The 17,811-nt window shown below is 43.7% G+C and overlaps 1 protein-coding gene across 1 annotated transcript; it reads right to left on the bottom strand.

Moving 5' to 3' along the window:
* Positions 1-1,092: 1,092 nt before the first annotated feature.
* Positions 1,093-17,377, bottom strand: oplah (5-oxoprolinase, ATP-hydrolysing; the record flags this gene model as incomplete). Its single annotated transcript, XM_080049959.1, has 28 exons — positions 17,266-17,377; positions 16,236-16,461; positions 15,514-15,705; positions 14,790-14,904; positions 14,003-14,126; positions 12,891-13,086; positions 12,209-12,374; positions 11,317-11,455; positions 10,615-10,682; positions 10,096-10,271; positions 9,889-10,002; positions 9,614-9,726; positions 9,131-9,301; positions 8,460-8,597; positions 8,083-8,221; positions 7,796-7,908; positions 7,309-7,460; positions 6,649-6,809; positions 6,431-6,532; positions 5,802-5,976; positions 5,250-5,434; positions 4,421-4,567; positions 4,173-4,307; positions 3,710-3,859; positions 3,398-3,555; positions 3,137-3,297; positions 2,947-3,044; positions 1,093-1,245 (listed from the first exon to the last, which is right to left on the bottom strand). The coding sequence occupies exons 2-28, from the start codon at positions 16,404-16,406 to the stop codon at positions 1,093-1,095; spliced, it is 3,912 nt and encodes a 1,303-aa protein (XP_079906085.1). The 5' UTR covers positions 16,407-16,461; positions 17,266-17,377.
* Between the last annotated feature and the right edge of the window lie 434 nt (positions 17,378-17,811).

The following is a 17,811-nucleotide window of genomic DNA, read 5'->3' as shown; positions in this document are numbered from 1 at the left end:
CACAACTATTTTGGGTTGCATCTTGACAATACCTCTCATGAATTTGTATGTTTGACTGGCGACCACACTACTGGGCCTTGATGGGTTATTGTGTGTTTTACCTGTGGGCCCCTGAGCCATTTGCAGTGTATGTCGTTGGGAGGCAATGCAGTATCATTGAAAGCATTTGAACTGCTCCACTGCTTACATAATAAACTTGACCAGAAAAAAAACTTTTACTTAGAGTTAAGAGTGACATCACATTACTAAAGTGGTATGGAGACACAGAAAGAGCTAAAATAACTGCCACGTTCTAAGTTTCATAATATGATTTGATGAATATTTGCAACCAAAATGATGCATTAAACTGAAAGATGTTACTTGGAAGAAAAAGATGACAATCTCATTAGTAGAAATTGGGTTTATTTGTCTGTCCTTTAAAAAAAACAGAATCACCACATCGTGACTGTGTGGTGTTGGATAAGTGGTTGTTCCAGTTAAAAAACAGATTAAAAGCTGCTTCACACTGTTAGCTATTTCTTGGTTACACAGGTAGGGCTGGGATTCATTCAAAAACTAAATTTCAGTCAAGAAATACACACTGTATCTGACAAATTTTGAGTACATGTACACAGGAATATGTGTATCTAAACGGGACTCCAAAACTTGCCTTGGGTTTCTCAGATTTCCCTCGGCTATTAAAATATTCTTACATTAGCCATATCTAACTGTATCTAACATGTAACAAATGTTGTGTGTCCATCACACACACATCTGATCGATGACCTATTAGTATTTAGTCACTTTGCCTGCTTAATGCTTTCCTGTTGGAGTTTTCTTTTATGTGACATTTTTACTGCTAACATCACTAGCTTCAAATGTTTGTCAACTTCTACCTTTTAATATGTGCCTTCATTATTTCTCACAGTATAATGAGCAAACCGAGGTGAAGACCAGTTTCCCCGATCATTTTCAAGATTCTACCATCTTTGACAATGTGCCCCAATCTCTCTCTCAGTTTGACTTCCTGTGATAACCCTACCTCTTTCTTTCTCCTCCAATGGCTTGTCTCTTATCTCTCTCTCCCTCCCTCCCTCCCTCTCTCATTCCTTTTCACACTCCCTCTTGTGCCATGCGGTATTCAAAGACGCTGCCTCTCTCGGGGAAAGTCTCGTTCAAACGCCTGCGCTTGGTTTGAGGTCTATCGCCGCTGCTGTCTTCACTACCGTATCCCCCTCCTCCTGGGGTGTAGAGGCAGAACATGTCCTGTAGGGGGAGACACACACGCACGCACACACACACACACACACACACACACACACACACACACACACACACACACACACACACACACACACACACACACACACACACACACACACACACACACACACACACACACACACACACACACACACACACACACACACACACACACACACACACACACACACACACACACACACACACACAGTTTAATAACTTGAAATAATCAAGCACATCGTGGTTTTATATGTGGTATGAATGTTTTCTGGGAGTTATATTTGATGACAAAATTATTTTGACACATTTTGGAATTAAAGGTGGATTCAGCGATTCTGGAGAACACTTGTTGACAAAATCAGTGAACATCTTCTCACGACCGCTGCCTGTTCGTACAGTACTGTGTGTTTGCTTTAAAAACAAAGTGTTCATACATAGCCTAGGCCAGGGGTCTCCAACAGGTCGATCGCGAGCTACCGGTAGCTCGCGGGCGGGTTTTCAGTAGCTCGCCTGATAGGTTGACCGACTTGTAAAAAAAAAAAAAAAAAAAACTTTGCGATTTGCGGTAAATAAATGTTCACATGCATGTGTCTCAAAGCGTTTCTCTATCAGCTGGTGTGTGTGCTGCTCTGCGGCTCTGCATGCGGCCATGCATAACTACGGCATGCACTGTCTTTGACCTTTGCATAAATGTATTTAATCATTTTAAGGGGAAAACACATTGTATTTAGTTATTTGTAAAACAGCCTGCTATAGTAGCCATACAAGATTTATTTTCTGAATTTCAATGCTGCTTTATTTTTACATTTTAAATTGGGAAATACATGTTCCAAAACGACCAATAACCTCTGTATTTAAAAAGAAATCATGCAAGTAGGCTAATAATAACCATTAATGAAGTATAGGCTATCGCATCACAGTAGGCCTAATTGTCCACAATAATCTCACAACAGCCCCTATCTAAAAAGGAACTTTAAAAATGTACAACTGTAAGGTCAGTTGTCTGTTTTATTCAAATAAGCAGTTGTTTATTTCTGTAGTGCGTAATGGTATCTTTGAGCAAAATACCCCCAAAATGTTCGGCGCGCCGCATTGCGCCGCGCCTCCTCCACACCTGGGTGGTGACCACCTTGACTAAGACATTTCCTGGGGGAAACACTGTTGCGTCACAATAAGAAGTGTAGTATAGACATTGATGTCAATTTTCACTGATATGTGGCCCACAAAAAGTGTAAAGTAATGTGTTCTTGGACCTTTGATGGGAAATTATTTATGATAAGCATTGGGTATTGCAATTTCACACATGTACAAACAGAAGCTTAATTCATTTGATGTGTGCTATGTAAATAAATATAAGCGATTTGATACAAGTAGCTCTTGGCCACTTTAATTTTTTCAAAGTAGCTCTCAGTTGAAAAAAGGTTGGAGACCCCTGGCCTAGGCCCACCGTAGAGCCAAGGCTGTGGTATGAACATTGTATTATTTTTTTCACAGTACGGACAGGTTGCAGATCGTGGCGAGATATTCATTTATTTTGACAAAAAGTGATTTATATAACAAGAATTCTCCAGAATTGCTGAATCTTTTAAATGCTGTTCCCACAATAATGCAATAATTGTTATACAAACATAACAAAATTCTGTTTATTTTTACTATGTTTAATCCCTGTAATTCAGACATAGTGCATCATTGCAGTCTTTTTACCCCGGGCTGAAGGCTGACGCTGGTTTTGGCTCCCAGGTTGAGGACTCGTCCGTCTGCTCTGTGAAGCAGGTTGACCCCAGATGCACCGTCCTCACCCCCTAAGCCAGAGAGAGACAACAATCAACAACAACAACATGCTAATTAGCCTAGCCTAAACCAGGGGCAGGATCAAAAGGGTGAGAGTTTTTACCCTGCAGGCCGTAGGGGCGGGTGGAGCGCCTCTCTGTCAGCACAGACAGAACCACCTTGCTCCTGAAGCGAAGTTTGCGCGTCACACCGTCCCCTCCGCGGTATTTCCCCGCACCTCCCGAGCCGGGCCGCAGAGAGAACTGCTCTAAAACCACCGGATATCTGAACACAAACAAACACATCAATGATATTAGAAACAATGGAATTACTATCACAGGCGCAACGAATTAAGACTTAAATTTACTAAGAAATGATGCCACACCTCTTCTCCAGAATCTCGGGGTCGGTGATGCGGGTGTTGGTCATGTGACTGTGGACTCCACTCCGCCCATTCCAGCCTGGCCCCGCCCCCGCTCCCCCGGCGACCGTCTCGTAGTAACCCACCTTCTCACTGCCAAATGAAATGTTGTTCATGCAGCCCTGATGGACAGAGGAAAGAGGAATGATTAAGAAAAAGCAGTCCTATACACAAACAACACTTAACTAGTCTGGATAGCAGGTAAAGCTCCTACAAATATTGTGTCATGAACTTTTGTTTTATGTTAAAAAGAAAAGAAAATCCAGTTTCTCTCACCTGCGAAGCGGCGCAAACTTCGAACGCCCTGAAGATGACGTCCACCACCCTCTGCGACGTGAGCACATTACCTCCGACCACAGCGGCATTCTGGGAAGGCTGAAGGATTGAGCCAGGGGGTATGATGACTTTGATTGGTGCTAGACAGCCCTGGATTGGATAAACAGGAAACAGATGCATGTTAAGAAACACAGAGGACTAACTTGGTGAGTTTAAATGCTTAACAAAACAAAGGGAGAAAATAACTGCTTGTTTAAAAGCATCTGTATTTGGACCTAGACTTCCCAAAGCAGCGTGCCAAAAAACAAGTCGTTTACCGAGCCTGGGCTGTGTATAAACACTTGATGTGTTTTCAGCGCACACACTGTACAAACAGGTAGCGGATGATGAGGAGATATTCACTGATTTTGACATAAAGAGATTTTGCCATCGCTGATTCCACCCTTAAAGTAAAGCACTCTACCTGATTGAGGGGAATGTCCTGTCCGACCATGCAGCGCAGGCAGTAGATGAGGGCAGAGAGGGTGATGGCGCGTGGGGCGTTGCAGTTCCCCCACACCTCCGTTCCCGTCCCTGTGAAGTCAAACACCGCACTGCCCTGTGGTGACGGAGGTTGGCAGACATTTTATTGCATAATTTGCATAACTTCTTCTTCTTCTAGTCAGCTCAAGTTTTAAATGATTTTCTTCATATATCTCTCCCGCTGCTCACCTCTTCTTCATTGATCTGAACCCGCAGCTTGATCGGCGTTCCGTCATCCATGAAGTCCTCAGACTCCACGTCCAACGAGCCGGTCTGCTGCCGCCGGCGACGCGCAAAGTCTCTCAGCATGTCCCTCACCGCCAGCTCTGCGTTACTCTGAAACATCAACACAAAGGCTGTTAGCTGTACAACACCAGTAGCATATACTACTACTACTACTGGGGTCATCCCTATGTTCCCACAGCCCGTTGGTCCCACAGCCCTATGTTCCTGAAATCGGCGATTAGGTTCAGGCATCACAGCTGGATGGTTAGGGTTAGGGTAAATGGTAAATGGACTCCACTTATATAGCACTTTTCCCTGGTTTTTCACAGACTCAAAGCGCTTTACATTGTTTTGTACACAATCACCCAATCACACACACATTCATACACCGATAGCAGCAGCTACCACGCAGGGTGCAAGCTAACTATCGAGAGCAATTCGGGGTTCAATGTCTTTCCCAAGGACACTTCGACATGTGGCGGGTAGGCGGGGGATCGAACCTCCGATCCTGCACTCCAGAGGCGACCTCCCTGCCCACTTCGCCACTGCATTTTAGTTCAGGCTTCACAGCTGGATGGTTAGGGTTAGGCTAAGGGGACAGAGACAGGTTAGAATAGGAATGAAACACACCCAATCAATCAAACAAACAGACATACCTTTCTCTATTATATAGTTTGATTACGTAAAAATGTGGGACGAACAGGCTGTGGGACCAACGGGCTGTGGGAACATACACACGCTCCCCTACTACTACTCCTCAGAATAACAATGTATTGCTGTTTTATTGGACTACCTGAATGTATCCCATGTAGGCCTGGACCACGGCTAGCCCGTAGCTGTCAATCAACTCCCCCACCAGCGTGCTGCCTCTCTGATTGGCCGCCACCTGAGCCCGCAGGTCAGACAGGTTGTCATGGAGATTACGAGTCCCAGAGCTGTCTGGGTACTGGGCCGGAGCCATCAGGGCTTCAGTTACAGCTGATATGGAGACACAAGGAGGGGGGAGAGGATTACACTGTGTGTGTGTGTGTGTGTTTTGGAGGGGGGGAACAAACAGAAAAGCATTATGGGAAGGCAGAGAGAAGAAAGTGATACTGTACACAAATACTCAGGATTACTGCTGATAAGTAGCCTAATCACAGTTTGAAGTAGTTTTTTAGGAAGGTAGTAAGTACTAAAGTATTTAGGCATATACAGTAGTTACAAAATGCACAGTCAAAAGGTAAAGTAAAAAAAAAAAAAAAAAAAAAAGTATTGATACTATGTCGGGACTCTTTATCTCGACTTGTCAACATACACTATCTGTATTATCTTTATTCTGTCCTTTCATCAGTCAGTCTCTTACCCTCTTCCTGGAAGACTCCCCCAGTGACCAGTTTAAAGGAGATGAATACAGCGCCCTCCTGCTGTAGGGAGGTGGAGTGCGGGGGCATGGAGCCTGGAGTGATGCCTCCGATGTCAGCGTGGTGCCCCCTGCTGGCTACAAAGAAGACTGGCCTGCTCACCCCCTTCCTGAACACCTGGGGGGGAGGGAGATGGAGTGAAACCAGACACACCACGCAAGGGAAGAAAAAAAAGAGGAAAGAAAAGCAAGAGTTTGTGGTAAAATAATAGAAAACATCTCAACGTCCCACCATGAATGGATCTACAAACACAACAGATATCACTGGAACAACAAACAGCGGTACAAAAAACAAACAAATTGACCAGTTCCGCAAAATATATTTCAACACTACTTATTGGATCCATTCTGTTTTCAGTACAGTGAGCAAAAGCCATAACGCTTATAGAGTAAATCTGAGTAAAAGCAGTTAAATCAGCCGAACAATCAAAAGCTCAAAACCAAACATGAATCAAGAGACTTGTATAGCCAAACCTATTCAGTAAAAAAACATTCAACCGTATTTGTTTTAATGGATACACTAATAAAAAGATAAAAATAGGAAGAGAAGGATTGCAGTCAGAAAAGCTTACCGGCGTGATGACGGTGAGGTCCGGGAGGTGGCTGCCCCCGGCACACGGGTGGTTACTCAGAATCACGTCGCCTTCTTTCAGCTTGTTCCCCAACGATCGGATCTGCACAAAGGAGAAGAAAAAAACAAACATGTCACCCTTTTCTGTCAGAATGGGACATGGATTCTGTATAGTTTCAGCAGTAGGTCTCATCTAAAAGAGACACACACATCTCTCACCTGGTACTGCACAGTCTCCTGCATGGCCCCCAAGTGGACGGGGATGTGCGGTGCGTTGGACACTAAACCTCCGTCAGGTCCAAACACAGCGCAGGAGAAGTCCAGACGCTCCTTGATGTTGGTGGAGATGGAGGTTCTCTGGAGAACTCGACCCATCTGCTCTGTATCGGAACAGAGATGGAACACACACACACACACACACAACAGGAAATGAACGATTAAAGGTGACCTATGTAACTATGGACATTTTCTAAGGTGTATTCCCATCCCAACGGATCAAACAAACTTTCCTCCACAGGAAAATTGGATCCCTGCAACACTGTTTGAATTTAGTAAATGTTTCAGCAGCAGGGCCTATACAGTTTTATTGGCAAACATATTCCGGTTTTAAAATTGGTTCCAGGTGCCTCCAAATAATTTGAAAATTTCGATAGAATTAGTCCACACAAAGTATTAAATGTAGAGAAAATATGTTTTGTAAACTAACTGCGGGCAAATGTAAACAAATCCCCCTCCCCTTGAAACTGCAGAGTGCACCTTCTAACAGTGACCCACACTTTAAGCTTTCACTCCATGTTCCCTATTATTCTTCTTGCTTCCCAGTGTCTCATCAACAGCCTATACCTCCACCCTTGCTCTCTCCATTTTGTGCTGGTGTACCTGCTATGCTCATGAAGCGGTGGGAGAAGATGGAGAGCTGCACGGTGTTGAGCTCAGTGCCCAGGGCGCAGTGAGGGTCGGAGCCCACAGTCATGCAGACGTCGCCCCCTTCTGTCAGACGGGCCTCACAGCACGGCTCCACCAGGATGGTACTGATGGGGGATAAAATACATTTATATGAGCACAGATGTATAGACAGGCATTATTGGTTTATCTATCAATCTATCTGTCCTATCCATTCATCTGTGCATCCATCCAGTAGCAATTTTACAGTGGAAATAAGTAATGAAGCAAATATATATATTTTTAAAAATTTAACAGAAGAAGAAAAAGTCAAATAAAGAAAAGAATATACTCAGATTAAAAAAGTAAGATGAGTAAAAAAGGTATATACTGGATATGCTTCAGATGATACTAAGGGGAACACCTCTAAAAAGGCTTCATTGATGGGTATTTGAAAGCTAGAAGAAAATAAACAATCCCCTGCCTGTTTTTGTCAATGATGATGGCTGGCCCCTGGATACTGAGACCACATGGCAGCTCCTCCCATAGATACACACTGGTGTTCAGGTTACCTTCCTCAAAGTAACACTTGGTCATCTACGGGAAAGAACAAAAAATAAAGCGGCCACCATTTTTTAGCTAGCGTTTTTAGGATTTTTTTCACATACATTTTTGATGAAATACACAACGTTTTTCAGTGTCTAAGTTATAACAGTCTGTGTGATAATGCAATGCTCAGCTGTGTGCCTGTATAAGAGAGAGCCCATGTACCGTGACTGGTTTGGCCTTTGCTTGACCCATCTTTGCTTGATGAACCGATTTGATACCAGACTTCCCACAACCCCTCACTCTGATGTCATCCACCATGATGGCTCTATCTGGAATGGTGAATCCAAACTCTTTCAAATAGCTAAAAAAAAGGGAGAGATAGAAAAACATGTATAGTGATTAGAAATCCCTGAGTAGTGTAAACCAACATCAGCTTATCTCCCATGGTAAAATGAAACATTAACTCAATAATGTATTTGCTTATACAATGTAAACAGAGGAGGAGGGGAAAGTGTCTGTGGCAATGATTGATCCCCTCCTAAGTGAATGCATACATACACACAGGAATCATTGAGCACATGGGTTAACAAAGAGCTCACCGCTTGGTGAAGGCACTGCGGAAGTCTCCGGCTCGACAGGACTGGCCGTTGCTGGGGTAACCGGCAGCGGTAACCATGAGAGCGCAGTCGGTGCCCTCGTAGCGCAGGTGAAGGAAAACCTCCGTGGTTACCTGAGCGCTGGAGAAGGAACAAGGAACACAAGGATGACTCGCTGTATAATTAATTACTTATTTAAATGAATGCATTGAGTGGTCATACCTGGTTGTTTAAACAGTGAAAAAGGCATACAAAAAAGAAGCACTTTTTCATGTCTTAGATTCACTTGTGTGTTTTTCAGTTTTTCTTTAGTTTGTTGCTTTGCTGGAGGAGCCGGAGATTCAAGAATTTCATCGGCAACGACTGCTCTTGTATTTGTTTTGCATGTGATGACATACAGTATAAATAAATAGTTTTCTGTATTTTATTGCTTTTACATAACATATGCATTTTATTTATTAGTTTGTTAAACATACAGCTCTGGAAAAAAAATGACCACTTCATATTTTTCTTGAATCGGCATCTCTACATAATCATGAAAACACTCGACATGACAATACTTTTATTTGGAATATGGGAGAAATGTTGTCAGTAGTTTGTAAAGAATAGGTTTGTTGATATCTATTTATGAAGGGGTCTAACCCCCAACCATGTTGTGTTTAGCGGATGCTGACCTGGTGAATCCTCGTGCACACAGGGTATCCCTGCAGCGCTTTGAGAGGAGCTCCACCCTCTTATCCAGATCCCCGAAACAGCGCTGCTCGTACTGCAGTGAGCACGGCTCCTGAACCTCCTCCACCACGTCAGCTAGAGCCAGACCGTAGGCCGACAGCACGCCGCTGTACCTGCAATGCACACACACACACACATGCACGCACGCGCGCACACACACACACACACACACACACACACACACACACACACACACACACACACACACACACACACACACACACACACACACACACACACACACACACACACACACACACACACACACACACACACACACACACACACACACACACACACACACACACACACACACACACACACACACACACACACACACACACACACGCATTGCAGCCAAACATACTTTGACACAAATACAGTTGCATGCTCTAACTGGCACACATTTAACCCATCACCCTTACTTATGAATGAAGACAGTTTTCATCCCCAGAGCCCGGGCAATAGCACATGCATGTTGGCCACCTGCGCCCCCGAAACATGCCAACACATGTTGAGATGTATCATGGCCCTTCGCCTGTAAGGGTACAGGGAAGAGGGGAGGAAAGATAGAGGGAGAGAAAAACGCTTTGGCAATATTGTCGTCTTTGAACAGTCATGACAATAAAGCCGAATTGAGTTGAATTGAGAGAAAGACATTAGTTTCACCATGTCACCAGCAGCTCAAACCTCACAATACCTGTGTCAGAGCCCTGATTGGCCGGCACATGGCTTCATTAGCAACGCGAATGAATCCCATAGCAACCTCCTCCACACTCATCCCTGACGAGTTGTTGGCCCCATTTGCACCAGCCTGCGAATGAAAAGCAAAACAAAACAAATACGTCAGCTTCATCGTTAATACTTTTAATTTGACATTTTGAATCTATATTTCATATCTCAGTGCCTTTGCTTGGTTAGAAGACAAGAAGAGGTTGATCTCTTGGGTCAGCTTATTGAAATGCTTCATGGTTTCCTCCATTGACAGCGGCTCATTCTCTCCGGGCCCAAAGATCTTTGGGAAGAAGGAAGGGAGGAGGCGACCCAGGGCTAAGTTAGCATCGGTTACAGTCAGCGGGCCACCTAGGAAAATCACACAGGGAATCAATATTAGGTTTGATTTTCCATACTAATGCTGTTTCTGAGTATATAATTACAGGTTTAATATAACCAGTGAAGAGACACATTTCTTATTATTATTACAGCTCAAACCTAGTGCCATGAGGGGAGCTTCAGTTACATGGAAAATGGCACAACTCCAAGTGTTCAGTTTTCACGCATGTAAACCAGATTAGCAATCCAGAACAAGGGGGAAGGGTGCATGAGAACACAGAAATCCGAGACTCGTGTGTGGATTCATTTTTTTATGATTTAAAGAGAGAGTGAACCAATTATGGGTAGCAAAGGGAGACAAACAGTCAGTTACCTTTTCTGTAACAGGCGGGTCCTGGATGAGCACCTGCAGACTCTGGTCCAACCACAAACATCCCTGATCTAAAAGGAGATTGAAAGAAAGGAGAGAATACAAAAAGAGCAAAGAATAGTTCAAAGTTAAGCTATATTACAAAAAAATATATACATTGATATCATACTTTACATGAAATAGGGGGCTAGGCCAATGACACAGTAGTTATGTACGTTATTCGTTTGAAGTTGAAAGCAAGTGCCTCACTCAGTTAATCTTCCACCGGCAAGATAGAGCAGCATATATATATAGTCACTGTTCAAAACTGCAGTTGGAAATATTTACTTTTTTAAAACCTGCTGAGCTGAATGAACTCAATAGTCATCTATGCAACTAGTTACTAAAGCTCTCATACATCTATGCATTCCCCTTTTCACTATGAGAGATGTTTAGTCTCAGCTACATGAAGAAAAACACTTGTTATCAAAATCACTTCTTACTTCACATTATTTTTCCAAATTTGTAGACTTTAGGCCCGTCCAAACCGGACCCCAAAAATACTAAACACGCTTAAGGGCAAATTATCTAACTTTCCACATCTCCCTTTGGCCATTATTATAAAACTTTTTTCCCCCACATATGCAGTAGTACTCCACAAGAGCTGTAAATAAGCTTTGGTGAGTAGTTCCCCTTTAATGTACTCTGTTGCGATAGTGAACGGACCTGAAGAAGAGTCGTGACCCTCCGCCTGCAGCCACAGTGTTGATGTCCAGCTGTGGAGCCTGCAGGGTGACTCCAGCTGTGGTAGCCTCAAACACGTGTTCGTACTGGCCAGCGTAGCGACTCACATCAGTGGAGGTTCCTGGAGGGAGGGAGAGAGAAGAGAAGAGAAGAGAAGAGAAGAGAAGAGAAGAGAAGAGAAGAGAAGAGAAGAGAAGAGAAGAGAAGAGAAGAGAAGAGAAGAGAAGAGAAGAGAAGAGAAGAGGAGAGAAGAGAAGAGAAGAGAAGAGAAGAGAAGAGAGAGAGAGCAAGAGTGAGCGAGAGAGAGAGAGAGAGAAGACAGATGCAGTGGACAAGTCTGTTAAAGTGAACATTTCTCCTGTACTTTTTCTTTTCTTAAAGCAATAGTTGTATAAGTCATATGTCTAAAATAACATAGAGTGTAAAAGTATAGAGCATAACGTTGTGGTAAATAAACAGGCATACGTTTAGTGATGTTGTTAAGTTTGTCTTTTGACCTGCTTCCCTTGACTACCAGTGTAGTCTAAGCTAACCTGGATGAGTGACCTTTGCCCATTCCTATATCAAACGCACAGTTACAGGAACGGTTTCTGTCGCCTTTTCTTGAGCCGGCGAGTGATAGTTTTTTTAAACTATTCCTTTAATGTGTATCTAATCCATGCACTTTGTACCATTTGTAAAAACCTGTAAATGAAAACAAAGAAATAAAGAAACTATCACTATTTAAGTACTCAATTTACAGACAATTTATGTTTTGCATTTAATTATGCAACAAATAACCTTATAAGAAATATCCTGCTATTTTTTTAAAGTCTTGTGCACTCACAAGGGGATTTCAGTACCAACATTATTCCTCAGAATGCGGCCTACTCACCACCCATGTCAAAGCCAATGACGGGCTTCCTCTCCATCTGGCTGTAAGAGGTGATGGCGTAGCCCACCACACCCCCCGCTGGCCCGGATAGAACAGCCCGGGAGCCGCAGAACTGCTCCATGGGAGTCAGACCGCCATCAGACTGCATGAACAGGACGTCCACATCCTGAGGATGGAGGGGCCGTTAAGTTTAGTTAAGTTTGTCCGTTCTAAGCTACTGTAGAAACATGGCGGTGCAACATGCTGCTCCTCTGTCGATATAAAACACTCATTCTATGGTAATAAAAGAAAGAAAAGCTTTTATTTTCAAACGATTATACACTAATGAAAACATACCTATTAACACAATTTTCCATTTCTAACCAATTCTGTTCTGAAAAATGCCAATTCCATTTACACAATGTGCCTTTAAACTGACACCCAACTAATGGAAACATCTGGAAAATCCGGTCTGTGAACCACAGGGTAAGCACTTGATACACAGAAAATTGTGTATATAGTATCAACACACACACACACACACACACACACACACACACACACACACACACACACACACACACACACACACACACACACACACACACACACACACACACACACACACACACACACACACACACACACACACACACACACACACACACACACACACACAAATAAGAAAATACACAGAACACACCTTGAGGCCACCCTGGAACCCAGAGGTGAAGCCTTTTAAATACTGGTGTATTTTGGGTGTGAGGTAGGCATCGGCGCAGACTGTGTAGCCCCGCGGCACCGCACGCACCATGGGCATGACCTCACTGGACAGAGACACCTGGCTGAAGCCAAGCCGGCGCGCCAGGGAGCCCACTGCTTTCTCATGATCCGACCATCTGAAAGAGAGAGAAATGTTATTTTCATCATGATTAGCGCTCATATAATATGTAGTTTTTCTTTACATGAATAAGAATAGACATATCTCTATTATTTCTTTTAATTGGTATTACCATGATTTATTTTACTATAAATGTATTACTTGTAATAATTTCAATATAATATTTAATGTAAATAATGGTTTGTATTTGTTTATTTTATTATATGTACATTTGTACTCATCATATGGTTTTATGCACATAATTGTTCTGACTGTTCTCACTTGTTATTATTTGTAATACTTTGGCGATACTGTTAACCACAAAAGTCATGCCAATAAAGCTTTTTGAATTTGAGAGAGAGATACAGGGGGAGGAATGGGGTGGGGCTGGAATGAAAAATAAACATAACACTCTTGTGCAACTCCACAACTGCTTGACCATACATTTTGTCTCAACACTTTAAAGCCACCAAACCAGCTTTTTTCCGTAAGCATACTGTAGGAAGGTATGCATGTGCTTTGTATGCAGACGGTGCAAGTGCAAACAACGTCAGTGAAAGTATAGTATGGGAGTAGACCAGAAGTAAAGAGAGAAACCGTGGGAGGACAGCCATGAACTTCCACCCAGTACAGCACATGGGAAATACAGTACTGTATGTACAATATAAAAGAGGCCATTGGACACCAGATACCTCGGACATGTAGTACAGTGCGCACACTTGTACTCCTGCACAGACACGGAGAGCAAGAATGGCACAATATCACATGACTAAAAAATTATAAAAGAGCTTGATAAGTGAGTGGCGAGTTAGAGGTTGAAAGAACAAGTATGTTTAAGAGTCTAAAGAAAGAAAGCTAGTAGAAGAAATCAGATTCGGATCTTGAGTAAATAGGCCCCTATGCCCATGAGTAGAGAATCAACATGCACTACTGACGTGTAGGAGTGCAGCAGAAGGACGGCCAGACTGGTGATCCCTCGAGACAGAACTCCTTTAAGGTCTTTTTCCACTTGTTTCAAATCCAGCTCCTTCCACACCTCCAGAGAGTCTCCTGTACTGCCTGAGACAAACAAACACACACACACACACACACACACACACACACACACACACACACACACACACACACACACACACACACACACACACACACACACACACACACACACACACACACACACACACACACTAGGACAAAGGACTTTTTGACTTGAAAATGTGAATGTATGTACAGTATATCATTTACTAAACCAATTCAAACTACATAATGATGCAGTTGGATGTAAAGTTAAATACATAGTGTGTAAATTGAATGAGTGTTTTTCAGAACAGAATTGTAAGAAATGGAATATAACAGTCATAAGTATGTTTTAATTTGTGCATAAAAGTGTTTTGTTTGTTTGTTATACTGAGCGTTTAGGAGCTGGGTGTGCCGCCATGTTGCACCACCATGTTTCTACAGTAGCACAGAAAGGTACAAAATGAACCGCCTTACACATTTTTATATATATTGGGTGTAGAATAAATAACTAAATACATCTTCACCTCACCACTTGATATCGATGAAAGACTTGAGGCAATAGTGGATAATGACAACTTTAGTAACTAGCTTCCCTTTCCTGAAGGCCACATCTTGGCTAACAAATGCAGTACTATAAGTATTTAAAAAAACCCACAGTGAACAAGTTCTGTAAGAATAGAACAGGTGAGTGGCGTTTGGCACCTGTCACAATGCGTGCTGGATCTTTTTTGGGCAGCTGGCAGCCGTCTTGCCTGAGCACGACTCTCTCATCCACCTCTATGACCTCTTCATACAGCACATCGGGTACCGCCACCTCCTGTGGGCGCACACACACACACACACACACACACACAGTCCGTCAACTCAAAGTAGTGGCACCGACAAAAGAAAAAACATACGACAAACAGCAAATGCCATTGACATGCTGATAAGATTGACCGCTACGTGTTGCAAGGTGCTTTGGCTTATGGAGGGTTGGGCCAACCAAAGTGTAGAGGACTAATTGAGCAAGTTATCAGAATAAACCTGCCATGTGTTTGTCATAGAGGGAATGATCTACAGTGCTAGTTCGTTACCTTGCTCCATACCAGAGCACCGGCCTCATAGATAAGTGACCACTTAAACCACAAATGGTACAACAGGTCAGGGGGACAAACTCCAAATACCTGTACCCCTTCCCCCCCTCCCCTCTTGCTTCTCTAACACACACCATAATGACTAATTATGCTGTGGACAAGCGGTTGTTGGTATAAGCTCACTGTATCCCCTAGTCAAGTAATCCAATCTGTGTACGTGTGTACTTCTTTCCACTAGGCTATGGCTTTACAGGCAACGTGTTACACAAGCACACCTGAACCTGCTTCACCCCCGTTTACATTTTTAAACATTAACATTGAGAAAACGAAGCACATAGCATGAGACGGACCAAATCGAAGAGCTTGGGCCTGGCCTGCGTGCCGATGTGCAGCAGGTCCTTGAAGCCCCGCGTGACCAGCAGTGCGGTCCTCTCTCCCTCTCTCTCCAGCAGCGCATTGGTCGCCACCGTGGTGCCCATCCTGATCCAGCCAATCAGGGAGGTGTCCACGGGCCGCTCGCGAGGAAAGGCCCGCCCACTTTCCTGTGGATAAATCAAAACACAAACACTGTGTACAAAATGTGTCATAAAGTGCTAGTACAGATGGTGTATAGAGGTAGTGATATGACACATGACATGGTAATAAAGAGTAATGACTGTCACTTTCAGGCAGCTCAACAAAACTAGACACAAGACACACCCAAGACAGCAATGATTCCTCAGGTGGAAAAATGGTCATTTCTGCTTCAGATGTTAGTGTTACTGTGGAATTTCATGATCGAACAATATTCTAGTTATACTCTAAAGAGCTGAAAAAGCTACATGGACCATTGCAACTTGTACTGTATTATTTAGACTAACCCACACATGACTGCATGCAGACAGTGTCACGTTTCATGCCAGGAGCCATACATAAATCTACTGTGTACATGTATGTTCAATCCGGTTTCCAAGGCTTCAGGCAACCACCAGCTGTATTCACCTACATATGACCCACAATAAACACAAACCTCCTAGTATGAATGTAAAAATCACATTAAAAGTCTGCATCCTTCCACCAGCTGTCACATTACCTCTTCCAGGACTCTGCGTATGCCCTCGGTGGGAGCGTCTTTGTAGTTCTGGGGGTCCCGGGACAGCAGTTTCAGGACTCTCTCGCGACCGTCGGGCAGCCGGGCGAACACATCGGTAAAGGTGCCGCCGCGGTCGATGGCAAAGTCGAATTTCCCCTTAGTTTCGGCCATTGTCGAAGAAGAAGGGAAGAGGTAAGTGCTCCTGAAGTCCTGAGGGTGTGGATGACTGGAAGAGAGAGAGAGAGAGAGAGAGAGAGAGAGAGAGATGAGAGATGAGCTGATAAGACAACAGCTGATTGAGATAGGCTACCTGGCCCATTCATAAAATCAATATAATGACACCACTACTTTGCATCCTTCCTATCTGCCCTGTTCATAATGAACTACTAGACAAGACATCCCTCATCCTCTGATTGCACTTTTCTCTCACCACATTGGTTTGACGTTCTGCTTCCTGCAACATATTTCCTGGTGCAGCTAAACCCCACACACTTAATGTTTAACATCAACAACAACATCCGTTTGCACTCGGCTTGCACCCCCCCCCCCCCCCCCCCCCCCCCCCTTCAATGTCACATAGGCGTTTTTGGGGGGAAATTACTGCAGTAGCCAAATCTTACACGGAGCATGTCACATTGTCAATGTGTTAAGAGTTGCATGTGTTCTAACAAAGCGTGATGTCATATTGGAGGACTATAGCGTCACGGCAAAACGTGCAAATCCCAGGGGAACCCTTTTATAATTGGTCCATGGGGGAACCCCGCAGGAACACCAACACATGAACCAGACAGGCCACCGTAACGCATTAGGATTGGCGCTGAGGATAAACTCTAAACGCCCAAAACTGCAGCGCCCTCAATCCAAATGAACTCTGGACTAAATAGCCTACTTAGGGGGGAGCACACAGCTGTACTAACTGCTGCGACCCCTCCGCTGATGTTTTACGTGCCTGATCAAGCCGAATTCGAAGCAACAGAGCAGAAAAAGAGCTGAATAATGTAACGGTAATTGCGCCAGCGTCTCCACTCACCTGTGACTGTTAATCTCCGATAATCCCGTTCCTATCCGATCCGCCGCCCTACACCTCTCGTTAGGACAGAATCCACACCAAAGAAGTCCAAGCTGCTTGGTCTGTGTGCAGCTGCCCGGTCTGTAAACCCCGCCCCCTCTGCTTGAAGACCAATAAATCAAAAAGTGAAATTTTAAATGAATAATTTCGTGAATGTGCGCGTCAAATGTTTATACCTCTGCAAACGGGACTCCGTGGAAGACAGTGTTCATTTATCGTCGTACACGAGGACAGTTTTATTCATCACATGTCTATGTCAGTGGTTTGTACTAGCAGAAAACCGTCAGAAGGTGTCATTGTCGCTGCGTGGGCACGTGGACGTGTAGCAAGTAAGCACGCGCGCGCAGGAGAGGTAGCCATAAGGATGTCCGTCTGTTGTCAGTTTACCAGGGAATGACTATCTGTGTGTATGAGATGGGACTCAGAAGATGCTGTGTGACTGTGAGGTCTTCATTTAATTTTTTTTTTTTATCATCTTCAGTTTTTGCTGCCTGCCATTTTACAAAT

Source organism: Ammodytes marinus, assembly GCF_949987685.1.
Source record: "Ammodytes marinus genome assembly, chromosome: 21".
Lineage (NCBI taxonomy): Eukaryota > Metazoa > Chordata > Actinopteri > Uranoscopiformes > Ammodytidae > Ammodytes > Ammodytes marinus.
The sequence above is the reverse complement of the archived record's forward strand: the minus strand, read 5'-3'. Positions and strand labels throughout refer to the sequence as shown.